The sequence below is a fragment of the Neofelis nebulosa genome, chromosome 2 (genome assembly GCF_028018385.1).
Source record: "Neofelis nebulosa isolate mNeoNeb1 chromosome 2, mNeoNeb1.pri, whole genome shotgun sequence".
Taxonomy (NCBI): Eukaryota; Metazoa; Chordata; class Mammalia; order Carnivora; family Felidae; genus Neofelis; species Neofelis nebulosa.
Window position 1 is genome coordinate 177,901,350 of NC_080783.1, and position 27,063 is coordinate 177,928,412.

General features: G+C 51.6%; 1 protein-coding gene across 3 annotated transcripts; it reads right to left on the bottom strand.

Annotated features, from left to right (window-relative positions):
- Nucleotides 1–212: 212 nt before the first annotated feature.
- CIMAP2 (ciliary microtubule associated protein 2) lies at nt 213–26,884 on the bottom strand. Of its 3 annotated transcripts, none has more exons than XM_058717292.1 (10): nt 26,735–26,884; nt 25,681–25,768; nt 25,056–25,220; nt 24,815–24,937; nt 20,097–20,228; nt 19,799–19,942; nt 17,800–17,961; nt 16,651–16,776; nt 14,412–14,545; nt 213–1,064 (listed from the first exon to the last, which is right to left on the bottom strand). In XM_058717292.1, the coding sequence occupies exons 1-10, from the start codon at nt 26,782–26,784 to the stop codon at nt 992–994; spliced, it is 1,197 nt and encodes a 398-aa protein (XP_058573275.1). In that variant the 5' UTR covers nt 26,785–26,884; the 3' UTR covers nt 213–991. The 3 variants fall into 3 exon arrangements, with proteins under 3 accessions (XP_058573275.1, XP_058573276.1, XP_058573277.1); XM_058717293.1 differs by lacking the exon at nt 213–1,064 and adding an exon at nt 5,002–5,288; XM_058717294.1 differs by lacking the exon at nt 213–1,064 and adding an exon at nt 13,716–14,169.
- Nucleotides 26,885–27,063: the final 179 nt, after the last annotated feature.

A 27,063-nucleotide genomic window follows, 5' to 3' on the forward strand; every position in this document is an offset into this window, starting at 1 on the left:
CTCTCTCTCCTTCAAAAATAAATTAAAACATTTAAAAAAATTTAGAAGAGAAATATTTGGTTTTGATATGTTGATTTTATTTCCTGAAAACTTGCAAAGCTGACTTATTAGATCTCGTCCACATGTATTTTGGCTTATCAAAATACTCATAGTATTTTTTTTCACATAGGCAACATGTCTGTGCATAAAGACAGTTTTACTTCTTCTAAATGAGAAAGTAACTGCTTTTTATAATACACTCACTCTGAAGAGTGGAGTTTTGTGGCTGAGGCAGTGGTGTCTCAGCCTCCTTTTTTTCTAGGGACAACACGCTCCTGCCATCCTACACAATCTCTCACTGACACAAAACAGTGAGGGAAGAAGATGACATTGTGAACAGCCCCACAGATCCATCTTTAGGCTAGACTGGTGTGCTCACAAGGCTGAACTCTAAGGGTGAAATCGATTGTTCCCAATGGCTGCACCTTGCCTGGAGGCCAGCAGCCTCCTCATACGTAGCATTAGGCCCTGCTGAGCTTCCAGAAGCATCCTGGGATGGAGATGGAGAGCACCAGAAGGGGGCCTAGAGCTGTCTTATGACATATACTACACTTTTCCACCTCTTTTTGGATTTTAATAATCAGGGAGTCAAGCAATTTGACTTTAGAAGAGGTTCCAAGAGTGTCAACCACATTCCACCCCATTAGTCCATCTGCTGTCTGGCTCCCATGTTCATGTCACTGGCTAGTTTGAATTCTCAGCATAACTGATCTTTCATAGCAAAAAGTATCTGGCCCCAGCTGTCCCAGCAGACCATGTGACCTCCAGGTAGATGTCTCCAGCAAAAGCATTCCCATTATATCCTTCCCCTCCAGGCATTCCCATGTGTCCTTTCTCCAAGACCCGCCCCCCCCCCCCAACCCAGATTCCCACTCCTATCCTCCCATCCCCAAATTTGTCTTCAGGCTTTTTGGGCCCTCTGGTCATCACAAGATGTCCTTCATATGCAGCTTTAAGGAGTAGGATCTGAATTGTAATCCACTGTTGGAGGGCACTTCCCCTTAGTAAAAGGTGTGATCCTTTCCCTTTAAAAAGACAGAAAGAGAAAATGAAACTTGTCCCTTGGAAGGAAGTGAGCCCCCATCCTTGGGAGGGGCACCCATGGGGGATGAAAAGGTACCTGTCGCTTGTGCTTCCCAAGGGATCCTATGTTGGGTAGGAGAACAAAATTGATGACTTCTAGTAACAAAACAACCTGGTTTTAAGAACCAATTTGGCGCATCAAAGCCCTCAAGTTGGTCTGTAAGAACTCCAAATATGAAATCCTAGCATTTGAAAGGTCATCTAAACCACCCCTGAGAGGGAGAGGGAGAGGGAGAGGGAGACTGAGGGCCAGAGGGAGGAGAGAACTTTCTTGAGTTTACACTGGTGGCCAGAGTCAGGGCCAGAATTCCAGCCCAGAGCCCCTGACTTCAGTCCAGTGACCCTTGCATTGTTCTGATTCTTTCCTCTGAAGGGAACCCCTGAAGACTCTAGTTCATGGAACTCTAGTCCCACTCCCAGAGCCATTTGGAAGATGACATTTCAACAAGAACACTCTGTGTCTCAAACAGCATCTATCAGCCCTTATGTTACACACATTTATGTGTTTATTCTCTTTCATACCAACATGTAAACTTAACAAGGGTGGGACTTTCATTTTTCTTTTTTAAGTTTATTTATTTATTTTCAGAAAAAGAGAGAGAGGGCACGCAAGCAGGGGAGGGGCACAGAGAGAGAGGGAGAATCCCAAGCAGGCTCTATGCTGTCAGCACAGAACCCGATGCAGGGCTCGATCTCACAAACCATGAGATCGTGACCTGAGCCAAAATCAAGAGTCAGATGCTTAACTGACCGAGCCACCCAGGCGCTCCAGGGCTTTGATTTCTTTGCGGATACTTCCCCTGTGCTTAGACTGTTACCTGGTGCTCGATAGGTGCTCCACAAATATCTGTCAAAGGAAGAAAGGTGGGAGGGAGGGCTCACCAGGGTAAAAGAGGTCTTTACTTTCATCTGGTGTGTCTTCACTCCTCCCCATCCCACGGCCTCTGGCCTGACTCAGAGCCTCAGCTCTTCCCTGACCATTAAGACGGCCTTCTTGTCTCCACCTGCTTCCCACTGCCCCACCCCACGATGCCACAGAACACATCTTTAAAACACAAGGGCTGCTTGAACTCACTCTCTCTCTCTCTCTCTCTCTCTCTCAAAAATAAATAACCATTAAAAATTTTATTTTATTTCTCAACTTTTTTTTTTTTTTTTTTTTTTATTTATTTTTGGGACAGAGAGAGACAGAGCATGAACGGGGGAGGGGCAGAGAGAGAGGGAGGCACAGAAGTGGAAACAGGCTCCAGGCTCTGAGCCATCAGCCCAGAGCCTGACGCGGGGCTCGAACTCACGGACGGGGCTCGAACTCACGGACCGCGAGATCGTGACCTGGCTGAAGTCGGACGCTTAACCGACTGCGCCACCCAGGCGCCCCTAAAAATTTTATTTTAAACACAAGACCTACTTCCCATTAAAACCCTTCTGAGTGTCTGGGAGAAAATATTTGCAAACCACACATCTGAAAACAGATGGGTGCTTAGAATATATAAAGAACTCTCGAAACTTAATAGAAGAAAGCAGGCCACCCTTTTTTTTTTTAATGTGCCAAAGAAGAGATACAGAGGAGGCAAAGCCAAGCCCCACCCCCAGATTACACCTTCCAAGTGGCCCTTTCCAAAGACCTCCTCCAAGGAAAGCTTACTGGTGACCTGATTTATAGGTATTTGTCTGCAAAAAGGCCAAATTCCTATATGAAGATGCTGCGATCCTGTTGTAGCTGTTTATCTTGCTTCATCACCTGCCAGAGCCTCTCCTGGGCCCTGCCCTCCAATCACTCAGCCACCTCCAAACAGGCCAGGCTTATTCACCCCACCGCACCCATGCTGGCAGCCTGGGAAGCCCTCTGTCTCTGCACCACCTTCCCAGGCAGACTGGCTCCTCCCTCTGCACACCACGCTCCCACAGCATCTGGCTGAGCCCTCTGTCATGTACCTGATTCCAGATCAATCCCTCCCTCCCTGCCCCGTTTGCCTTTCTGAGCAAAAACCACTGGCCCCTAGCAAACATGTAATTGGCTCATCAATCGCTATGACTTCCCCGCCTCCTGCCCTCCTCCTAGGCCGATCTTTTTTTGTGCTAGGGTGACCACCCCTCCAGCCTGTACTGTGGGTTTCACCACCTCACAACTGAATCACCGGCTTCTACCTGGCCCATCAGCCCCGAGATATGCTCAAGCCTCTATCCTTACCCACCCCTGCCAAAAATAAAGGAAGATAGAGGAAAAGAAGGGAGAAAGGAAAAGTAAAAATATGGCCTCCTCTCCTCTCTGCCTTCCTTTGGAGCTGAAGGCCCTATCTTGCTCTGGTGCCATAGGGTCTCTATGGCAGTCACCAGACTTCCGTGTCGCACAGTAAATGTGTAGTTTGGCCTCCTGAGTCCCCTCTTCCAGGCCAAACTCCTAAATCTCCCACCAAAGCGGCATATACAAAGGCCCAGGAGGTCAAAGAAAACTGATCGGGGGAGGGTAGGTGGAGTGAGAACAGAGAGACAAGCCACATTGAAGATTTCCTCTGCCTTAGCCTTCCCGGTCTCGAAGAGCCAGGTCCTGGCCTCATCCTCCAGGAGGTCCTGGCCTCATCCTCCAGGAGACCATGGGGGAAAGAGTGAAGAAAGCATTCTGGATGGAGAGACAGAAGTCCTGTGTCCCACTTGCCCTGATTCTCCTTCCCTGCTGCCCTGTGACCGTAGAAAGGGGTGAGTGCCTTCCGCACGAAGCTGGGAGCCATTCTGGGGCAGAACTGCTGTCTGGCTCTCTTCTGCAATGTTCCAGCAGTCGGGATGTGCCTGGCACGGGGCAGCTGCTCAGTGAACCTTTGAAGACTGTGCACACGTGTGCTCTTGACGGGCAGCGACTTTTCAGGAAACTGCTCTCTCTCCAAATTCCAGTTGTCTCAATTGGAAAACACTGAGACTAATATCTACCTTTTAAAGTCATGGTATACAATAAATGCCCACAAAATCACTTTGTACCTTATAAATATGCTTCAAGAATATAAGAATTAATTGTCACCATTATTGCAAAGAATGGATATTTTATTATTTCCATTTTAGGTGTCTGGATAAGGAATATGACTTTCGTTTAAAATGCTAAAATGGGAGGGCACCTGGGTGGCTCAGTCGGTTAAGCGTCTGACTTCAGCTGGAGTCATGATCTCACGGTTCGTGAGTTCAAGCCCCACGTCGGGCTGTGGGCTGGAGGGCTCGAAGCCTGGAGTCAACTACATGCCCCTCCCCCACTCATGCTCTGTGTGTGTGTCTTAAAAAAAATGAATAAACATTTAAAAAGCTCTTAATTAAAAATAAATAAAAATAAGAAAAGTAAAATGTTAAAAAGGTAATATGCAGGTTGAAGCATTCAGGAGGAAGTAGTGTCTCGAGGTCTGCCATTTACCTGAAATGTATGACGTTATAAGATGATTAACAGATCAAAAGAAGGATGGACCGGTACCAAGAGATGTCATAAAGCAAGAGTAAAACATTAATGACATCGTCTAAGTGGTGGATATATGGGTGTACACAGTAAAAATCCTTTCACTGTTTTCATATGTTTGAATTTTTTCCTAATAAACAAATGTCAGGCAAAAAAGCTTAGAAGGAAAAATCAACTTCTGCCAAACCAAACTGGCAGTTTCCCACGTGTTCCGTTCATGGAGTCATCCAGACGTGACTCTTTCACCAGGGAACGCACTGACTCATCCCTGAACACGTACTCATCGAGCTCCCTCTACGCATGCCAGTGAGACACTAGAGGTCCAGACAGGAGAAGTTGTGTCCAGTAGGGACCACAGCCCGCGCATAAATAATTACAACAAGGAGAAAAGTGCCTCGACCTGGGGATCCCAAGAGATTGAGAATAAAGAGACAGTCTCTGGAAAAATCAGGAAAGGCTTCGCGTTTATGTAGAGCCGTGGAGGATAGATAGGAGTTTTCCAGACAGGAACTGGCGGGAGGAGGTCCCAAGAGCAGGTCACAGTGTGGCCAAGGCCTGGAGAGTGGTGCAAAGTGTGGCCTGACTAGGGCACAGAGTGCTCGCGTCCACACAGCCAGAGGGTGGGTCAGATGACACAAGAGCTGGCTGCGGGGCTCCTGGTTGGCTCAGTCAGTACAGTGGGTGACTCTTGACCTCAGGGTGGTGAGTTGAAGCCCCACATTGGGTGTGGAGCCTAAGAAAGAAAGAAAGAAAGAAAGAAAGAAAGAAAGAAAGAAAGAAAGAGCAGGGGAGGAAGGAACATTAAAATCAGACAGATGTTAAAAAAAAAAAAAAAAAGAAGACGTGATTGTAAGAGCCAGAAAGGTGGCTAGATGCAAAATAATGTTCCACCGGTCGGTCAAGCATCCTTACGAAACACCTACTGCCTACATAGCTCTAAAGAATGAAAACCAAAAGGCTACCTTTCCCACAAAAGAGGTAAATCCCAGGCTGCCTGGCTGGAAGCCCAGAACCCTGTGGTTTGGTGAGAGGAAGCAGGTAAGGCTAGGGAGTGAGGGTGAAACAGATTAGCTGTCACTAAGCATCCTAAAAAGAGACTTCACAACTCTCCCACACTTGCCCTTCCTGGTCTGGCCGGCACATGCTTTGAAGACCTATCGTGTTTGCTTCCAAAACCTGACGCCTCCAGGCCTCACCTATTCCTGTATAAGACGGGGAAGGCGGCACTGACATTGATCCTTTGCCTTCTATGGCAGGCACAGTCTGTGGACTTTGTGGGCGTTTCCACCCACTGGCACACAGGATTATGACAAGCTGCAGGTGGGGATTAACAAGAGGGCATCAGCACTGAGTGGTGGGGAGCCAGCGAGAGCATCCCCATCCGCCCAGTTTCCATTCGTCTTCATTAATTCTTGACTCCTGCTTTATTTTTATGTTTTCATTTTTTTTTTTTTTAACTTCTAGGGTCAAATGATTGCTTCTTTTGGTTTCGATCTTTCTTGGTTAATATTAAAATCAAAGGTAGAAATTTTACTACAACTGGTGTTTTTTAATTTTTTGTTTATTTTGAGAGAGAGTGAGAGTGAGCCAGGGAGGGGTAGAGGGAGAGAGAGAGAGGGAGAGAGAGAAAGAATCCCAAGCAGGTTCTGCACTGTCAGCACAGAGCCTGATGCATGGCTTGAACCTACGAACCGTGAGATCATGACCTGAGCTGAAATCAAGAGTCCGATGCTTAACCGACTGAGCCACCCAAGCGCCCACTCCAACTGGTGTTTTGACAACATTACATAGATTTAGACATAGAGTTTGTTGTGAATAATTTCTAACGAGCATATAATTTCCAACGTGACTTTCTCTTAGACCCAAGAGCTATTTAGAAGAGTGTTTCCTAATTCCAAGTACTTGGTTTTGGGGACTATCCTTTTATTGTTAACGTTTTGTCTTATTGAGCCATGTTTAGAAACCGTGACCCCAAATTTTCTATGTAGGATGTTTTAAATTTAGACATTTTTTAATGAGGCTTTCTTAGAGAATCAACTTTTTTTTTAAGTTTACTTATTTATTTTGAGAGAGAGAGGGTGCAGGCAAGCAGGGGAGGAGCAGAGTGAGAGACAGAGAGAGAGAGAGAGAGGGAGAATCCCAAGCAGGGTGCAGAGTCCGAACTGTGAGATCATGACCTGAGCTGAAATCAAGAGTCAGATGGTTAACTGACTGAGCCACCCAAGCGCCCCAAGGATCAACTTTTATAAATCTTCCACGAGTAACTCAAAACAACGTGGAGTAAAATACACCTATTCAAATCCTCCAAATAATTATTTATATAGACTTACTGTCAGATTCTCAAGCAAGTCTATTCATGATTGTGGGAGCTCGTCACTGTCATTTTGGGTGTAAACGTTCAAAGTTATTATCACTTCTTTATGGATTTTATTGTTTATCGTGATTACTCACCTTTGTCCCATTTCACATGTCTGCCTTGAATTCTACTTTGCTTCATATTGGTATTGCCACTTTTGTTGTTGGTGGTGGCCGTGGTGGTTACATTTATCTGGCATATCATAGGCAGATATATTCCTATATATTCCATATTATGTCTTCCCCTTTCTAGACCTCTCCATGCTAATCCATTTTTCATTTGATTGGAGTATACCCCCCAGGAATATTTTAAGAAAAGATACATTTGGTATACATCCTGAATCCTTAGGCGTCTCTATTTGCCTTGCACATGAATGACCGTTTGGCTAGACAGAGAATTCTACAAACACTGTTTTCTAGCCACGTTTCAGAAGAGAAGCCCCCAACATGTCTGTTTGTCCTTTATTTAAGTTGTAGGTTATTGGTCTCTTCAGAGATGAAACTTACAAGATTTTTATTTTTACCTTTGAAACTCAGAAATTTCACCACGCTTTAAGCGAACGGAACGCCTACATTAATTTTTCTCCCTTCTGAAATCCCACGAAAACAAGAGTTAAGGAATAAAAATTGAAAAGCATACTACTCGCGGGGACCAAAGGAAGAGGCAGCAGTAAAGAAACAAATATTTTGGAAGTTAAAACACAGATGGAAGAACGGCAACTAACTTGGCAGACCCAAGAGAGCTAAAACGTAAGCCAGTAGGAGATAAATTCGGGAATTCTCTCACTCCAGAGACTGAAGAATTAGCAGCACTCGGTCCTTCTGGAATAGGAACGAAGGTGGGGCCAGAAACAAGGCTACTGATTGAGAGTCCACGTAGGATGCTTCCCTCCCCACTCTCTGCAGCCAGATGAGTGTCCTTCATGGATGAAGATTGGGGAATTTATTCTCTGGAGACAGAGGGGCTCTCTATACAAGATGCCACCAGGCACAGATGAGATCACGAGTACTATCCTTACAACAGAATCAAGTGGAAGTTGGACCACTAAATATCGAGACCTCAAGGCTCTTCCACTTAGAGCCCTGCCAGCCAGGCTTTGATCCTCCAGAAGAGTTTTTTCCCAGCCAAGGTAAAAGACAAAAGATCTAACAACCCTGACACTGAAGTTCCCCCGGTGAAAATCCGCAGCTTGGTCAGCCTATGGAGAAGTCCATAATTAACAAGTGCCCCAGAGCCTTCAGTAGGATTTTCGGTTAGATACGAATGCACAGCCAAGAAATATCAGACATTTCAGAAAAATCTCTGGTATGGAATCTGATGCCAAAACAAACATACAGGAAAATAAAAGGATTTGATAAAACGAGACGGTATCAGGCAAACTGTCTTAATCAATAATACCTTCAAAGTATGAGCAAACATGGTGTCCATGAAATAAGAGAATAGTGTTGCTAAAAGGAACATTTTAGAAATCAAAAAAGAACGGTTAGAAATTAAAATAGGAAATCAGAAAATGAAAAACTCGGTGAGTGAATGAGAGACTGTTGCTGCTGTATGGAACCAAGCATGGAGCAGACTTTTTATTTTTATTTTTTTATTTTTTTATTTTTCAACGTTTTTTATTTATTTTTGGGACAGAGAGAGACAGAGCATGAACGGGGGAGGGGCAGAGAGAGAGGGAGACACAGAATCGGAAACAGGCTCCAGGCTCCGAGCCATCAGCCCAGAGCCTGACGCGGGGCTCGAACTCACGGACCGCGAGATCGTGACCTGGCTGAAGTCGGACGCTTAACCGACTGCGCCACCCAGGCGCCCCTGGAGCAGACTTTTTAAATGAATCAGTGAAAGAGCTTATAGGGGCACCTGGGTGGCTCAGTTGGTTAAGCACCCAACTTCAGCTCAGGTCATGAGCTTGCCTTTCGTGAGTTCAAGCCCCACATTGGGTTCTGTGCTGACAGCCGGCACAGAGCCTGAAGCCTGCTTCAGATCCTGGGTCTTCCCTCTCTCTGGCCCTCCCCCTGCTCTCTCTCTCTCTCTCAAAAATAAATAAACATTTAAAAAAAGTGGGACGCCTGGGTGGCTCAGTCGGTTGAGTGTCCAACCTCGGCTCGGGTCATGATCTCATGGTTCGTTGAGTTCAAGCCCTGAGCCCCACTCTCAGTGCAGAGCCTACTTCGAATTCTCTGTCCCTTTCTCTCTCTGCCCCTCCCCTGATTGTTCTCTCTCTCTCTCTCTCTCTCTCTCTCTCTCTCTCTCTCTCCTCTCTCTCTGTCAAAAAGAAAAAAAGAGCAAGCTTATAAGGGAATCCTTTTTCCCACCTTATGACCTACCTACTGTGCCATGACACAGTCTTCCTGATGCAAGAAAGAGCCCCAACGGATCTGGTTTACATGGACAATGTCAAACCAGAGCCCTAGGGAAAATCGTGCACAGTCTCACAATTAAACACCCACAGGGACCTGCTGGTTGGCTTCCATTCAGTAGCATCCATTGGCCTTAATTGAGCCTGACCATGTTCCTGTAGGGTATAAACCATTACCCTTTTACGGATGGGAAACTGAGGTCTGGAAAACAAAGAGTGACTCTTGGCGGGAGGTGGGTCTACATGGAGAACCTATCATTTGTGTAGTCTGTCTCAAGAGCATTTGTCTTCTATTTGCCTTTTTTTTTTCCTGATTATAAAAATGTTACCTGCTTATTTTGAAAAACCTAAACATCTCAGAAATAAAACAGACAAAGTGAAAAAGACCCTGGTAACCCTCCACAGTTAACCACGAGCAACAGGATGGCGCCTAGTTCTCCAGACTGTGTTGTCTACGCATTTGGAAATATATTTTTAATAGGATGATTATTCTCCTATTTTTTTAATTTAACTTTATTTTTTCAATATATGAAATTTATTGTCAAATTGGTTTCCATACAACACCCAGTGCTCATCCCAAAAGGTGCCCTCCTCAATGCCCATCACCCACCCTCCCCTCCCTCCCAACCCCCATCGATTATTCTCCGATTTTTAATATTCACATATATTTACTCTTCCAGATGAAGTTTAAAATAAATATATCCAGTTCTCCTTAACAGCCCCCCCAAATTTAAGAATGAGATCCTTTCCTTTCTCTCAATTATGTTTTCTATTAATTGTGGCTGCAGTATCAGAGGAAACTCTTCGTCTTTACAGTTTTGTTTTTTAGGTTTTTTAATGTTTATTTTTGAGAGAGAGACTGCACGTGAGTGGAGGAGGGGCGGAGAGAGAGGGAGACACAGAATCCGAAGCAGGCATCAGGCTCTGAGCTGTCAGCACAGAGCCCCATGCAGGGCTCCAACTCAAGAACCATGAGATCATGACATGAGCTGAAGTCAGACACTTGGCTGACTGAGCCACCCAGGCACCCTGCATCTTTACAGTTTTAAAATGAACTCTGTTGGGGGCACCTGGGTGGCTCAGTGGGTTGAGCGCCTAACTCTTGCTCTCAGTTCAGGTCATGATCTCACTGTTGGTGAGACTGAGCCCCGTGTCAGCCTCCAAGCTGACAGCTCAGAGCCTACTTGGGATTCTCTCTCTCTGCTCCTCCTCTGCTCATGCTCTCTCTGTCAAGATAAATAAAATAAACTTAAAAAGGGGCACTTGGGTGGCTTGGTCGGTTGGGCGTCCGACTTTGGCTCAGGTCATGATCTCACAGTCCGTGAGTTCAAGCCCCGCGTCAGGCTCTGTGCTGACAGCTCAGAGCCTGGAGCCTGCTTCCGATTCTGTGTCTCCCTCTCTCTCTGACCCTCCCCCATTCATGCTCTGTCTCTCTCTGTCTCAAAAATAAATAAACGTTAAAAAAAATTTTTTTTTAATAAATAAATAAACTTAAAAAAATAAAATAAAATAAACTCCCTTGGACTATTTTAGGTAAATGCACTATAAATTGTGATAATTTGCCCTTCCTTACCAATATTTATATTTATTATTTGTTTTTCTTATCTTACTGCATTTGCTGGAACCTCTACAACAACGCTGAAGAGGGCCAGGGTCTTGTTCTTGACTTCATGAGAAGCCTTCATCTTGGCCTCTTCTTTAAAAGCCCCCACCCTCCCTCAGGACTCAAATGCCCTCCTTTTTCTCCCCCATCCCTGTCAAATTTCCTTCGAAATAGAGGCTTTTCCTTAGGTTTTTGACAGCAGGGGGTGAGTTAAACTACTGTAGTTCCTTTTTCTGGATGTTGTGCCTTCCAAGCCTCTGCAAAGGACTTGCCCCTTCTATAACTAAAATGCAGAATTCTGCAAAGGCAGAGCAACTGCTAAGAGACAAGGAACTTGCCTCAGCGTCCACAGACACGCATCCTCTCCTTCAGTCCTCAGTGCACACTCCGCAAGGTGGATTGTTTAGTGCACTCTCATTGTTCAAAGGAAGGTCTGTCTCCAAGTAACTTGTCCCAGGTCACACAGCTAAGTGGCAGACAGAATTCGAAGCCAGATCACAAGGGAAATCCTACAACCTCACAGACCTGAGCGTTGGATGTGATTACAGGGGTCAAGGGGAAGTTTGGACACAAGGGGAAGGCTAATGTTCAGGGGAGAAAGTCTAACGGGGATGGGACATCCTTCCCTTCCCTGTAGGCCTGTACTGAGCAAACAGTATGTAGAATGGGGCTTTGCTGACAGGGTGGCCGGAGAGGATTATCAAGAACCAGCCCATGGCGTTCTTCCTAGAACCTTCAAATCCTCACGTGGGCATTGGTATAAGGGAGGGGCCCTGCCCTGGGAACAAAGACTGGCTGTGAGTCCCAGCTCTATCACTCACCTGCTGTGTGACCTTGGGAAAGTTGCTCCCCTCTCTGGTCCTGGTTGAACACCTATAAAATACCCAACCACCTTGACTAGAAAGAGGAAGAAAATGCTTTTGCACAAAGTGTTCCATTTGACTTTCTAATTTATTTTTATTTTTGTAAGTTCATTTATTTTGAGGGACAGCGAGAAACTCAGCATGAGCTGAGGAGGGGCAGACAAAAAGGGAGAGAGAGAGAAAATCCCAAGCAGGCTCCACACTGTCAGTGCAGAGCCCGATGCGGGGCTCGAACCCCCAAATCATGAGATCATGACCTGAGCCGAAATCAAGAGTCAGATACTCAACGTACTGAGCCACCCAGGCGCCCCTAAAGTGTTCCATTTGATTTTCAATTACACAAAGCAGATGAATCCATGCATTTATCTCTACTCTCTCTACTCTCTTCTGCAATTTGCTAAAAGGACTATACAGAATTTTTCTTAAAAATAGACAAACAAGAAAGGGAGAGGTTGATATCAGGGGACAAGGGGTATAACGTGTTTTTCTGGGACCCAGGAATTGGAGGCAGGAGTATCTCAAAAAGCAGGCGCAGGTCTGATGGCTGAAAACAGAGGGAATGTTAGATACACACACACACATACACACCTTACTCCTCGCCCACCAGGCACAGCGGAAGATGGGCAGAGAGGCACCCTGGTCAGAATAGAGGGAGTAGGTGGAAATCCATACACTGTCTGAGATTCCCCTGCCTCCTCCACCTAAACACAAGCAACTGCATTCACCCACTGCAGGATGCAGGATGCTTTTCCAGAGAAGCTGAATGGTCCCACAGAAAACACCTACAACCATGACATTGAGGGTCCTCCAAAAGAACGACTAGACCTCCATCCAATCACTCCCGGTGACGCCACCAACTGACAAGCCCCATCCACACTCACAGCAGTGTTCAGTGCTTTCCTCTTAAATGTGAGCAAGACAAGTAAAAGAAGGCACTTGGAAGAAGCACGGTCAGGCCGGGAGCAAAAGGAAACCAAAGGTAAACTGTCATTGTTACTTTGATTAAAGAACATACTGCGTAGGAGACACTGAACTGGGTGCTAGGGGAAGGAAGTGGGGAAGGGAAGGGAAGGGAAAGGAAGGGATCCACACAACACTCAGGAACTCTTTTTTTTTTTTTTGAGAGAGAGAGAGAGAGAGAGAGAAGGTGCAAGTGAGCAAGGGGCAGAGAGAGAGACAGAGGAGAGAGAAAGAGAGAGAAGCAGGGCTTACCCGAAGTGGAACCGGAGTTCACGAACCACGGGATCATGACCTGAGCCGAAGCCAGATGGCTTAGTTGAGCCCCCCAGGCACCCCATACTCAGGAACTCGTGCAAACTAAAAAAGATTGAGCCAAAATTTCAAAAGGCAACAGTAGGGTTCAAAGATAAGGACAAGGAAATTTTACCAAAGAGGAGGATGGAAAAGGCAGAGACAGAAAATGAGAAAAAAAACACACACACACACACACAAAAAGCATGACAAAAACAGAGCATCACACCAGGATATCTCCCCTTCCTAAGAGAGGAAATTCCCAAAGACACAAATGCAAGTGATTTTCGCCAGATAATTGTCCCACATGGAAAGAACCCGGTAGGTACCCAAAACTATGGATGAAAATAGACTCACATTAGGACAATTTAAGACTAAATCTCACCATGAAGTTTCAGCACACAAAGGACAAAGGGAAGATCCTCAAAGCTTCCAGAGAGGCAGGTGCAGATTGCATGCAAAAGGCAGAAAACCAGAACGACACAGGAATTCTCAACCATGCCTGAAGCTCAAAGACGACTGAGCAAAGTCTTCAACATTCTTAGGGCAAACTGTTCCCAACCTAAAATCTTATCTCCAGCCAAACTGGTGATCAGTTGGGCAGGTAGGAAGCAAGATTTTTTTTTTCAGGCATGTGGTCTATCAGAAATGTTACCGCTCATCCCCTTTTCTTAAAAAGCCCCCTCCCTGCCCCCCGCCCGACACAAACCAAGAGCATAAATCAAGGAGGCAGACACGACAGGACTATGTTGATTAAAAATAAGCATTTAAAAGTCGGTCTTCCCTGAGCAATCGGGTCCTCGTGCCCTCACCGGGTTTTCCAACAACAAAATAATCTAGAGTGCGTGTTTGTTCGCCTTTTGACGTTTCTGAAAACGAGATCACGCTGCAACCGATGGCCTCTTAGGTCAATAAATAAGGCAGCACCTAGCATTTGCACACTGCTTTACAGTTAGCCGTGGCACTTCGTGCACCGTTTTCCTTCGGCTTCACAACGGCTTCCAGAAACCAGTTTTACCAAGCCCGTCGGGAACACCAAGAAACTGAGATTCCGTGTGGTGAAGCCACCCAAGGCAGCGCCTAGCTGGTGTGGGTTGTGAGTGGGGGAGTTAGCATTGAGTCCCTTTTCCTCACCAGGAGCGTTAGAGTATCTCATCTGGGGCTTCACAGCCCTCCGCTCATCTGACAGTTGAGGGAACCAAGGCTCAGAGAGGTTAAGGGATGCGCCCCGCCTCACACAGCCCGGCAGCCAGGCAGGGTCAGGATCTGAACTCTCTCCACTGCCTCGCTGTTTGGCTGGCACCAGGGGCAGCAGCTGTGTTCCCATGGGAAGCAAGCACAAGGTGGGGGGCAGGGGAGGAGGGGATCCCAGCCCACCCCAGAGTAAGCCCTTCCCCCTCCGCGGGAGCTCTAGGGGCACTCACTGCATGACCCTGTCCCAGGCCGGGTCAGAGGGGTAGCGCTTGGATCCACCCAGGTACAGGGACCGATACCGCTGCCGTTGGTCCTTCGTCTCCATCAGCCAGGTGTTGAGGTAGCGGCCCACACCTACGGGGTTCTGCAGCAGGGAGAGGGATGGCGGGACATGTGAACTCGGGCCTCCCGGCTCTCCCCACGCTGCTCCCCACTCCATCTGTTAGGGGTTGAACTGCGTCTTCCAAAGGGACATGTAGAAGTCCAACCCCCGGGACCTCGGCGGGTGACCTTATCTGGAAACGGCTGCTGATGTCATTGGTAAGGATGAGGTCCCCACATGAGTAGGGTGGGCCCTTAACCCAATGAGACCGGTGTCCTTCTAGAAGAGACCCACAGGAAAAGACAGCCCTGTGGCAGTGACGTCAATGACAGCGGTGGAAGGGAGTGACGCATTCACATGCCCAGAAACTCCAAAAACTGCCGGCCAGCACCGGAAACTAGAAAGAGGACAGGAAGGATTCTCCCCTGCAGGTTTCAGAGGGAACGGCCCTGCCGGCACCTGGACTTTGGACCTCCGGCCTCCAGAACCGTTTCAGGATAAACTGCTGTTGTTTGAAGCCGCCTGGTTGTTGGCGCGGCTGTGGGAAGCTAACACACCATCCCACCCAGAAACCTATGTCCTAGATACGAGAGGCAGCAACAGAGAGGTTCCAAGAGGAGGAGAGGAAAGGTAACCTGCCCAGAGGTGAGCAGTGAGGGCAGGAGAATGGCTGGTCAGGAACCTGGTCAGTTCCAATGGCTGGTCAGTTACCTGTGGCGTAACAGTGCCAAGGGTGGCTCGAGAGAGATGTCAGGAGCCACACACAGTGGGATGTGCAGCTGAACTTGCTGCCCATGAGGGAAAGGCCTGTCTCGAGGGGGAGCAAGCTCCCGGTAGTGGTCCTCCTGTCCCAGGGCAGGGTGAGCTCAAGCCCTGGGACCCAGACAGATGTCACCTCAGCTCCTCCCACTCTGCAGTGGCCAGCCCTGTGCTAGCAGCATCCGGCTCTTACCTAAACACCTTATTCGGGGTCCCCAAGTGAAGACCTCTCCCCTGCAGGAAGTACAGGCATGGGGTGAGAAAAAGCAGCTTGTGGAGGGCTGACCTGCAGGTTTCTCTGAGAATCGGACGGGATGACAGGGCGTGGGCACAGTGGAGGCCAAGCCGTCACTCTGGGAGGTGAGCAGGTGGGGTGGAGGAGGGAGAGCTCAGGCGTGGGGGTGCGGGAGGAGGCGCAGGGGGAAGGCAGGTAAGTTACAAGCAGAACGTTCCCCCCGGGAAACCAGGAGACACTTAAAAATAAACAGCTGTTCAAAACCAGGCACAACTAACCCTCGCTACTGGAAGTCAAGACGGGGCCACCTGGTGGGGAGGGAGGTGTGTGTCAAGGGGGCTCCTGGGGCGCTGGAAATGCGCTCTTCAATGCTCTGGGGACTTGTTACAAGGACGAGCCCATTTTGTGACAATTCACGGGGCCGTCCGCTTAGGATTCCTGCACTTTACTGTATGCTTATCAGAACCTGAAGAAAATGTGCACTTGAAAACGGAAGGGCAGGAGTAAGAAACAGAATGAGGTCAATATCCACTGCCATTTGTATAAATTAAGAAGGCCTGCACACAAAACCCAAGAACTTATTAGCCGTTTTACAAGAACGCTGAAAGCTCTATCACACACGTGGGGGATGGCTGCCTCGGGGGAGGGGGAGGGCGACAGAAGGGGTCCTTGCTCAGCCAAGGATGAGAAAGGGGCCAAGTCCGCTAGCTGCTCCCTGAGGCCCTAAGAGGGTGGAGGGAGCATCCCCCTGGGAAAATAAGAGCGTGAGCTGGCTCTGGGGTGACGTGGTTCTCAAAGTGTGGTCCCCAGACCAGCAGCGGCATCACCCGGGAACTTGTTAGAAATGCAAATACCCAGGCTCCCCTACAGGCTACCGAATCAGACTCAGACGCTCCGGCAGGGCGCCCAGCATTCTGTGCTTTGACAAGCCCTCCAAGGGGTTGCTCGTGCCCACTCAAGTCTGGAAGTCACTGCCTTAGAGAAATAAGACGATAGGAATGGGTGTTTGTCCCTTGGAGAGAAAGAGGTGGGATCGGGCTCACGCAGAGCATCAGTTCCCAGGTGTGGGGGTGCGAGGGCTTGGTGCTGCCTGTAGAGGCAGGAGAGGGTTCCCTGGCCATCACCTTTTAACCCCCACCCCAGACCTACTCACCCAGCTTCCCAGAATCGTCTGGTAGGCCTTTATGCCCATCCGCTTGGAAGACAGCAGGAACGGTGGCTGGTTGACGTGTTTGCATTCCTTCTTTGGAGGAAGCCACGAACCGGGACCAGACGTGGCCTAGGGGTTAGAAATGAGGGCTGAAAGCTGGAGGGGTCTGGCAGTGGTCAGCCTGGGACCAGGGCAGGTGAGGGCTCCCGACAGCCCACCCCAACCACCCGCAGCCCTGGGCCTTGAGCAAAAAACAGTGAGGGGGTTCCCCAGCCACCTTCCGACTCACCAGGAGCCCATCCTCGGGGGGTGGAGGGGCCCTGTGGTGCCCTCATAACAGATGTCACCCACTCTAACCCCACCCCTCAGCCTGACACCTCTTTCCAGGTTCCCAAGGGCGCACAGGGTCTGGCAGGTCCACAGAGGCTTTTCCAACCTGGAAAGCGGAAGCCACACAGACTTTGGAGCTAAACGAGCTGGCTTCCTTCTCACACTTGCTGGGGGAGCCTGGGCACATCCCTTCCCATCTCTGGGCCTCAGTTTCCTCTTGTGAAATGCAAATGATAACTCCTACTTTGGGGCGCTGGCAGGTGCCTGGCCCACAGCAGGCATTCAGGAAATGTTAGCACCCTGTTTCATTCATCCAGACCCCACTCCTCCCCAAGCCCCTAGCAGTTCTCCAGGGAGGGGGGTGGGCAGGCCCTGCGTGTGGGAGGCGGGAGCCTATCCGGATCACTGGCTGCCACACCCCAGAGAGGAGCCCACCATCCCCTCAGAGGGAGCAGGTATGCAGTCCTCTGTCAGGGTGGACCCCTTATTCACGCTCTGCCCTGCCCTGCGTCCCCTTGGCCTCTCCCCAGGGGAGAGAGGAGCACTTGGCAGGTGCCAGGCTCCACCCTGCCAGCTCCAATCCTTAACCTCTGACTCTCAAGTCACCTGGTTATGCTCAGAGGACAAGCAAGCAAACTGAGCCTTGGAGAGTGGGAGGGACATACTCAGAGTGACAGGTGCGTGCACGACCAGGCAACCGGGTGGGTCCAACATCCCAGGCTGAGCTTTCCCCTCGAAGAGCCAGCCCCATCCCACTCCCGCCCCACAGGAGAGTCCCCTCCCCAGAGAAGAAGGCAGGCAGGCCATGGGGGGAACACTGACTAGTTTTCGGGGGCACTGGCTAAGGGTCGCCCAGTAAATCCTCTCCGTCGGGGTTTCCGGGTTGCGAGAAATTTTCGAAAAAACCCCACGCTTCTTATTGTGCCGCGAGTTAAGCTCTTCCACGAAGGTCGTAAAAGTCATCAGTTCCCTGGGCTTTTTTTTCTGAGAAACAGAAAAGAGAAAAAAAAACAAAAACAAAAACAAAAACAGAAGCGTCATGCCAGGAAAATCGGAGCCCTCTCTCTGGACCCTCCACAGCAGAGAAAAGTGGGTGGTCACACCAGGAGGCACTACTCTCCACCCTGCCTCCTGCATCCCTGGCCGTGGACTTGGCTGACAAGTCCCTGGCAACCTCACCTCCAAGCCACGCCCACCGCTTAGTTTGGGGCTTTTGCCTATTCCTACACCTTCCCACTCGTTTCAAGGGCATTTACTGCACGCGCACTGTTCTCAGCAGGAGCAACAGTCCCAATGTTTAAACACCAGTGCGATGGGAGAACACAGAGGACTGTCAGGGCTGCGAAACTACTCTGCGCCATACCGAAACAGTGGATACGCTTGCCCAAACCTGTGGAAGACACAATACCCAGAGTGAAACCTAACGTGAACGTGGACTTTGGCTGATAATGACCTCGGTCTAGGTTCATCGATTGTACCAAATGTGCCCCTCTGGGGGTGGGATGTTGCCAGTGGGGGGTAGGCTGTTCATGGAGGGGGAACAGAGGGTGCACAGGAACTCTGTACATTCTGCTCAGTTTTGCTGTGAACCTAAAAATGAGCTTAAAGATAAAGTCTAGGGGCGCCTGGGTGGCGCAGTCGGTTAAGCGTCCGACTTCAGCCAGGTCACGATCTCGCGGTCCGTGAGTTCGAGCCCCGCGTCAGGCTCTGGGCTGATGGCTCGGAGCCTGGAGCCTGTTTCCGATTCTGTGTCTCCCTCTCTCTCTGCCCCTCCCCCGTTCATGCTCTGTCTCTCTCTGTCCCAAAAATAAATAAAAAAATGTTGAAAAAAAAAAAAAAGATAAAGTCTATTACTTTTTAGATAATAAAGAATATTTTGTGGCCTGGGCACTGGGCCAATCAGAATAGGAGTTGGCTGTAGGGCCTGTGGAGGGTCCCAAGGTCCCTGCTATGCTGGGCAGGACCACTTCAGTGGCTGGTCATGGGAACGTCCAGAAGGCCCTGGAGACAAGTCGGGTTGCAGGGCTCATTCCGCAGCTATATGCCAATTGGCCCAAAGTATGTCAACATTTTACCTTCACCACCCCCATCCTAGGGCTTCTGAGCACTCACCACCTGCTGACACTCTATGTTGGTTTTACTTATGACTGTGTGTCCTTTTCCGCCGGAGTATAAGTGCCACAGAGGGCAGTCACCCCCGTGACTATTACCTGGCCCAAAAGCACACACCGGGTGAATGCACAGTGGAGGGAAAATGAACAGGTAATTGGACAAATAGTCAATTCCAATTTGTATGAACAGGAAGAAAGCAAAGCCCAGTGTGCTATGGGTCACACAACAGGAGCATGATGGGAAAAGGCAGGGGGGGGGCGTCGAGTTAAAATTCTACCTCAGTTTCCCCAGCTTCCCAGCCTCTGGCTTGTTAGCTGCCACTAACAAAGCCAGCTGAGACGGGCCTGCGATGCCTGGGAAGTGCTTCCAAAATAACAGGGCGCCCAGACCCGTGCCGTCAAGGTCCCTGCAGGCTTTGTGGCCAGTCTCCCACGCAGCCCGGAGGGTTGTGACCATCTGCTCCTCCTCTGCTGTGCATGCAGGTGAAGTCAGACAGACATGCTGGGGTTCAAATCCCAGCTCTGCTCCTTACTAGCTGTGTGGCTGGCCTCAGCTTCCTCATGGAACACAGGCCGTGAGGGTGAAGTGAGCCGCGTGTGGGAGGGCCCTGCAGCGCTTGGCACGCAGGGTGGCAGTGCTCCTGGGGATGATAAGTGAGGGCTGCCATCTGCAGGGGAACCCGTGCTCCGTGCCCCGCCTGGGTACATACCTGCACAGAGTAATGTCCATAAGGCTGGGGCTTGCTTCGGTCACCGGAGAAAGTGTCGTAGGGGCCGCGGGTGCCCATGGATCGTGCCAGGTAGGTCTCAATGCCACTTTTGAAGGAGTAGGTGCCTGGTGCCAGACCACTCCCCTAGAACAGAACCTGGCTGACAGTCCCACGGGAGAACTGCTGAAGCAGGCCCACCGCCTCCCGGGGTCTCAGTTCCCCATCTGCCCTGGGAGTCTCCCCCCTCTGCCAGGACTATGCAGGAAGGTGGGCAAGGCCTGGCCAGAGGAGGGGGTACCTGATGAGCCAAGAGGAGTGGCCTGCAGGTCATCCTGCACATGAGGACCTGAGAACGGTTCTGGGCTTTCTCCTCCAGCTTTGTGTACGGGTTACCCTTCACCCCATAATTTCCAGGGCCTGGATAGTAGTTCTGTGAGAGGTGGGGCGAGGGACACAAAGGTCATCAATCCCACTCCTTATGCTGAGTTTGTCTGAAGAAGAGAAGCCCTGGGAGGGGGACAGGATGTTCAGGGCCCTTGTGTGTTAACCGCCCCCCAACACACATCATGGTCAGTCTCAACACAGCTCCAGCACTGCTCAAACCTTCAGTTCCAAGTTCACACTCTTCTCCAGGGCCCCGGCGGCCTGTCCCGCTTATTTCATGCTGCTCCCCGCCTACATCCCACATTCCAGCCGAACTGGGCTCCTTGCTGTATGCCAAACACAAGCCATCCTGCCAACCTCCGTGTCTTTGCTTGCTGGTGTTATTACCACCACCCAAAATGCCCTCCCTGCCCTCTTTGCCTTGGAAAGTTCGAATTCTGCAAAGCCAGCTCAAATGCCATCTCTCCCGGGAATGAAGCCTTCCTTCCCTATCACCCCAGACAGTTGCTGGCTTTGGTGGTCTCAGAAATGCCATCTGTCGCACCTGCTTTTGCATGAATGGGGTTCTCACTGTGCTCTGAACAGTGCTGTGGCCTGGAAGGATCTGGAGTCCTGGGTTTGAATCCTGGCTTTGCCGCTTCATAGCTGAGTGACCTTGGGCATACCACTTAGACCTTCTGAGTCTCGTTGTCCACATTTGTAACATGGAGATAGCAATAATTTTCTTCCAGGGTAATGAGGATGAAATTAAATGCCTCTAAAACTTCTTGCACAGTGCTCAGCCCCTAGTGGGCACCGACATATAAATCAGGGTGGGACGCCTATCTTGGGGGTCCGGAGAAGGAGGGGGGAGAGGCTGAGAACCGTGGCGAGAAATGAGCATCTGGGGGTTCCACTGCCAGGGTTGGAAGTATGGTCTCTGGAAGTGGAGTGAGCGGAGACACCCTGCAGTGTAGGTGGGTGGGTGGGTTGGTGGGGGGAGGTGGTCCTTGGATAGAGACCTGGAACAACGTTTGCCGCTGCCGTGCATCTTTTCGCCACACGAGGTCGCTGCGCTTCCACAGATGGCTCAGCCCTACCCACCTCCGCCAGGAACCAGCCCTGGGGAAGCAGCCCTACCCGGCAGGCTGGAGAAGGCAGGAGGCAGGGAGTTCAACCCCGGCGGGGGGGGGGGGGGGGGGGGGGGGGGTAGTCAGCCAGGTATGGCATCAGATCTGTCCTGCCCTCAGAGGACAGCACTACATGTGTCCTTCTTCTAGGGCCCAGGGTTTCCAGGTGCGTTCAGAAGACCCCCGAGGTAGGAAGCTGGGTGCCTGCACAGTGCGTTAGGTGCTTCAGAAGCCTCAACATTTGGTTCTGGAGGTGACTCAGTGAGATCTAATCAGCACCATCTGCAACTAACAGATGGAGAAACAGAGTTTCAGAGATCAGACCTCGAGTCCAAGGTCCTACCTCTGGAAAGAAGCAGCCGCTAGGGTTCCAATTGCAAAATCCAGGCTCTTTTCTGAGCTGTTTCCCAGGGGCGGGAGGGCCATGAGCCTGGGTACACCTCACAAGTGACCTTAGAAGTGCCGGTTCCGACACAGTAGCCACTGTGAAGAATGTGGGGAGGACCTTGAAGGCATCAGGAGGCATTCAGACCTGGTTCTGACACACGAGGGTCCTTCGGAAGACCATTCTGGCAATGGTAGGGGACCAGGAAATCGGTCAAGAGGCTGCTCCTGGGTGGAGAAGGGACAGTGGCCTGGGCCAGGGTGGAAGCAGTGGGGATGGAAGGAGGAGGACAGGAGGAGGACAGGAGGCAAAAGCACAGACCCTGGTGACTGTGGGGAAAAGGATCCGCTAGGTTTCTGACTCTGGCAGCTGGTGGTGCCATTGCTGGAGAAGAGTAGGGCTGGGGGAGATTCTGATGTGGGGGAGAGGGGGAGCAGGGTGGCAGCGAGAGGAGAAGAGCCATGAGGGAGGCTGGCAGAGGAACTCCAGAGCTGCAGACCTAGTGTCCCCAGAGCCAAGAGAGGGGACAGTGCGCTGAGGGAGGGGGTGGTGGCATCACCCAGTGCCAGAGGTGGACAGGATTCAGAAACCAGAGGAGGAAGCATTGCCTTTGCTGTGTTGGGGCTTGACAGCCCCATCCTTTCTGGGGAAAGATTCATGGGGCCTCCAAAGCAGGTACCCACAGCTTTGGCAATGACACTGGAGAAGGCCCCAGTGGAGGGGTCAGCACCCTACACAGGTAGCGTCTGTAGACCTGTGGGGGTGGAGGGACAGCTAGACGGACCAGAGGACAGAGGAGGCCATCAGGTTCCCAGCCCAGGTCTCACAGCAAGAAGACAGCTGAAAAAGCAGGCCTTGGACATTAGCTGCCCCGGGGTTGCCTTCTGCACCCACTGGGGCAATGGCACACCTTGAACTCACTGTCTAGCCCTGAGCCCAGGACAGTGGCTAGGAGAAATCCTGCAGGGCCTGATGGAGCAGCAATGGGAACAAAGTGCATGAAGAGCCAGCTGGAAGGAAGGGTCAGGCCGTGGAACCTTCCTCCTGCTCAGCCAACACTCACAGATGCCCCGGTGCAGGGGAGCTGGGGACACAGGAAGGAAGCATCAGATTTGTTCCTCCGCCACCATCTGGGCTGGGTGCTATTAGACCCTGTCCTCCAGGGACAGTCAAGGAACAAAGTCCAAGGGAGCCAACCTATGTGTAAACCGCAGGGGTTATGTGTGCACCCCTTAGATTCAAATCCTGCTTGTGCCACTGGGAAGCTCTGCGACCTTGGGCAGTTACTTAACCTCTCTGTGCTCCAGTTTTCTCATCTGTAAAGTGAGATAATGCTAGTGCCTACCTCACGAGGTGAGGTGGCGGGGGGTGGGGGGGTTGTGGTGAGGATTAAATGAATCAGTACACTCGAGTGCTCAGGACAGCACCTGGCACGTCGCAAGTGCGGTGCTAAGTGTCAGCTATTATTACTTTAGATTTGAAGGTAATGACTCAGTTTTAAATGCCTCCAGGCATCCCCTCTCCCTGTACTGCAGTTAACAGCTTCTGCACCTAAAAATGCAAAAAGTAATCTCCAGGCTTCACTGTGGTTAAGGTGCAGAAGAAACGGCCGGGCTCTGGGGTTGGACACTGCCTGCTTCCCAGCTGTGCAGCTTGAGGCAAAATGCTCATCCTCTCTGAGCCTCCAGCGCCTCATCCGGAGTGGCTGTAAACAGGATGTTTGGGAACACCAAGGACTTAGTAGGCGCGCGTGCCCTGATTGAGTCCACAAATACTGACTGTGCGCCCACTGTGTGCCAGGCACTGCTAAGAACTGGGAATCCTGCAGTGAGCCACCCCGGCAGATGTCCAGTGGGGAAGAAACACTAAACACAAGCACCATCAGGACTCCTGGGAAAGGGAGATGTCTGTCACCTAGTGGGGGTCAGGCAGGCTTCCCAGCTGACAGCTGAGGGCTGAGGAGGAGTCCCTTAGACCAAGGAGCAGCTGGGGGAGGGGGAGAGGGAGAAGAAGGGCATTTCCGGCAGAGGGAATGGCAGGAGGAAAGCCCCGGTTGAAAGAGTTTGGCCCATTTGAGGAGCTGGAAGAAAGACAAGAGCATCCGGCGGGGGAGAGCACCAGGGCAGGGAGGAGGGGCACTCCAACCACAGTGCTCACTCCAGACGGTCTGACTTCTGCCTTCTCCCTTGCTGAGCTTGAAACCCACTCGACGGGACGATCATCCCGACCCACCCGGATGCCACCCTACCCCTCACCGCCATCACCTCCCATCTGGATGCCTCGCCCCTCACCCCTACGAGCAGGGTGCTCCTCTGAAAACATAAATCAGGCCCTTCCCTTGTCAAAACCCTCCACTGTCCTCCCAGTGGACTCAATCCCGAAGCCCCCACCTTGCCGCCCAGTCCTGCCCTCCGGCCCTCACTCCTCTGCCATCTCTCCACCTTCCGCCTTCCACCCTCACCCCCCGCCCCCCACCTCTAGCCACACTGGCCTAAGCCTGCTGTTCCTGCCGCCTGGAACACTCTCCTGCAGCTACTGTGAGTTTCTGTTGCTCACCTCCTGCGCGTTTTGCTCAAATGTCACCTCCCCCCAGAGGTCTTCCCGGACCACCCCAGAAATTACACTTCCATCACTCTGTCCGTATCCCTTCCTTGTCTCATTTTTCCTCATGGCCCCGATCATAAGACGTGCTCCTCTGTACTGTCATTCCTTCCACTAGGGCACCAGCTCCAGGAGGTTAGGGGCTTGTCTTCCTCGCCGCTTGATCCCCAGGCCCGAGAACAGTGCATGGCACTTAGTGGGTTCTCACTCATCATTTGCTGGCTAGATGGATGAGTTTGTGGAGCACCCAGTGTATGCTGGACTCTGTCCTGGGGGCTCAGAGATGAACCAGACCCATCCCTGACAGCAGGGAGCTCCTCGGCTGGTGGGGGAGACAGACGCAGGAAATATGACAGCCCCTGGGCTCGAGGCTGTGGTAGCAGAAAGCAGAGGGGTTTGGGGGACCCCGAGGAGAGCCTGGCCGAGCCTGGCAAGGAGGCGGTACAGGAGGGGTGCTTCCAGCACCATCCGGGCTACATGCTCTGCAGCCAGAGCCGAGGGCGGGAGGGCTCATCCCCAGTACACGAGGACACCTACCCCAACGAGGCCACGGAAGCGGGTCTCCCCCGAGCTGAGCAGCCCCCGGGTGCTGCACGGTTTCTCCTGCAGCTGTTCTAAGAAGTCTTTGAGGTTGTAGGAGCCGGGCCCCAGCTTCTCCTTCTGCCCCAAGAGAAGAAGGCAGAAGGTGACAACTTGAACCATGGGGACATCCACGCAGGAGGGAGTCTGGAGGAGGGCGGCACTCCGTCCAGGATGAGCGCTGCCTGGGAGGACTCACCTGCAACCGCTTCTCTTTCATGATGGCCTCGTACTGGAAGTGGGGCAGCTGGGTCAGCCGGGTGGCTTCCTGGGTCCTGGCCCAGCCTGTGCCCACCTCCTTGCTGAGTTTCTTCTTGCTGAAGCAGGTCTCCTGGTAGTCATAGGTTCCAGGTCCTATGTGGGACTGAGTCAGAGCACAGTCATACCAGTCTACCCACAGAGTGAGTCCTCCTCACCGACTGGGGGAGTAGACAGGCAGGACCCGGCTGTGCCCGCCGCCCACCCCCCCCCCCCATCTCAAACCTGGCACTGAGGGGTGTGGCACTCGAGGTACAAACACAACATCCTCTGTCATTGGTCCCCTTACACTTAGGGGTGGCACCTCCTTCGGAGCTCACAGCTCGTTGGCGCCAGAGAAGAAATGGCACCGGGGTCTCCCTCACCCCAACCCACGCTGTTCTCATGACAGCCCTGCATTTATCAACACATCTGAGGTCCCAGCTCTGAGCCAAGCTCTGTGCTCCAGACTGAGGGCTTGAAGAGGCGTCAGGCACGGCCCTGACACAGCTCAGCTTCTCCTCCTCCGTGGTGAGGGGCTTGGAGGGGCAGGGGGAGTGTCAGAGAAGCCGCGCGCTCAAATTCACCATTTGCACAGAATGAAGCCTGGAGTAGGGGGCCTCGGTGAAGGTGCTGAGTTTCTTCTGATTGGGGTAGACGGCGGAGACATCAAACCTAGGGGGGGGGGGGTGCCCGGGTGGCTCAGTCGCTTAAACTTCCGACTCTTGATTTCCGCTCAGGTTATGATCTCACCGTGTGTGGGATAAAGCCCCGGGTCGGGCTCTGGGCTGAAAGCGCGGGGCCTGCTTGGAGTTTTCTCTCTGCCCCTCCCTCTCTCTCTCAAAATAAATAAAACAAACATTAAAAAAAAAAAAAAAAACCCTAGGGAGGGACAGAGACCCCGAGAGAGAGCTCAAGGCCTGGCCCCCGGTCCTGGTATGGCCAGTTCTGGGGGGGCGGGGGGCTGTTGGCTTCCCAGAGGAGCTGGCAGGTGGAGCAGGAGCAGGACTGCGGCCACCGCGGGGTCTCCGGGCTTCCTGCTTCTCTCCCCACCCTTGCCTGGTCCCCTCCTTTCTGCTGGAAGCCTTTCCTCAAAAGCCACCTTATCGTCACAGCCCCCACCCCACCCTCCAGCACTGGCCGGCTCCCCCTCCCAGCTGGCTTCTTCTCCACAGCCCTTACCACTACCCAGCATTTTATATAGGTTTCTTTTTTGGTTTATGATCCACTCCAACCACCCCTCCCCACAAGAATGCGAACTCCTGAGTACAGAGTTTCGCTGTTTGTTTGCTGTTGTGTCCCCAGATGCTAGAGCTGTGCCTGGCACGGAGTAGGTGGCACATGGAAGTCACGTAGAGGTGTGAATGAAAGACACCTGGACTGAAATCCTGCCCACCACCCTTAGGCTGAGCGACCTCCTCCCCGGCCAGGCCGCCGGGCCTCTCTGAGCCTGGCCCATAGGAGGTGTTCTTGGAACCCCTTCAAATCACTTGAAGTTGGTGAAAAAGAGCTCTGGGCAGAGAAGCGCGGCAGGTGTGACGGGGAGAGAAAGTCGCCCCCCACCCCCACCCCACGCTGCCAGTCTCTCCTCCTGTCCCTCCCTCCTCCCCCAGGCTCCAGCCGCGCCCCGAAGGGCCCCACCTGTGGCTCTGCACCCCGAAGGGTGCCCCGCTGAACCACTTGGTGCCCATGGTTCGGGCGCCCCCAGGCGAGGTGCTGTCCGGGACTCCCGCCGCGGGACCCCTCCCGCGGACGCTGGCGGCCACCGCTGCCGCGGCAACCCCGCCTTGTGACCTGTGATTCCCGGAGAAGTGTGCGCGCGCTGCGCCCACGTGGCGCCCCCTGCCGGTCTCCTTCCGCTCTGCACGGTTTCTCCGCCACCTTGCGGGGGCATCCTTCGCTGAGCCCCGCAGATCTAAAGGCCCCTTATGGTGGTTAATATGGATTCCTTTTGATGGGGACTTAGAGTC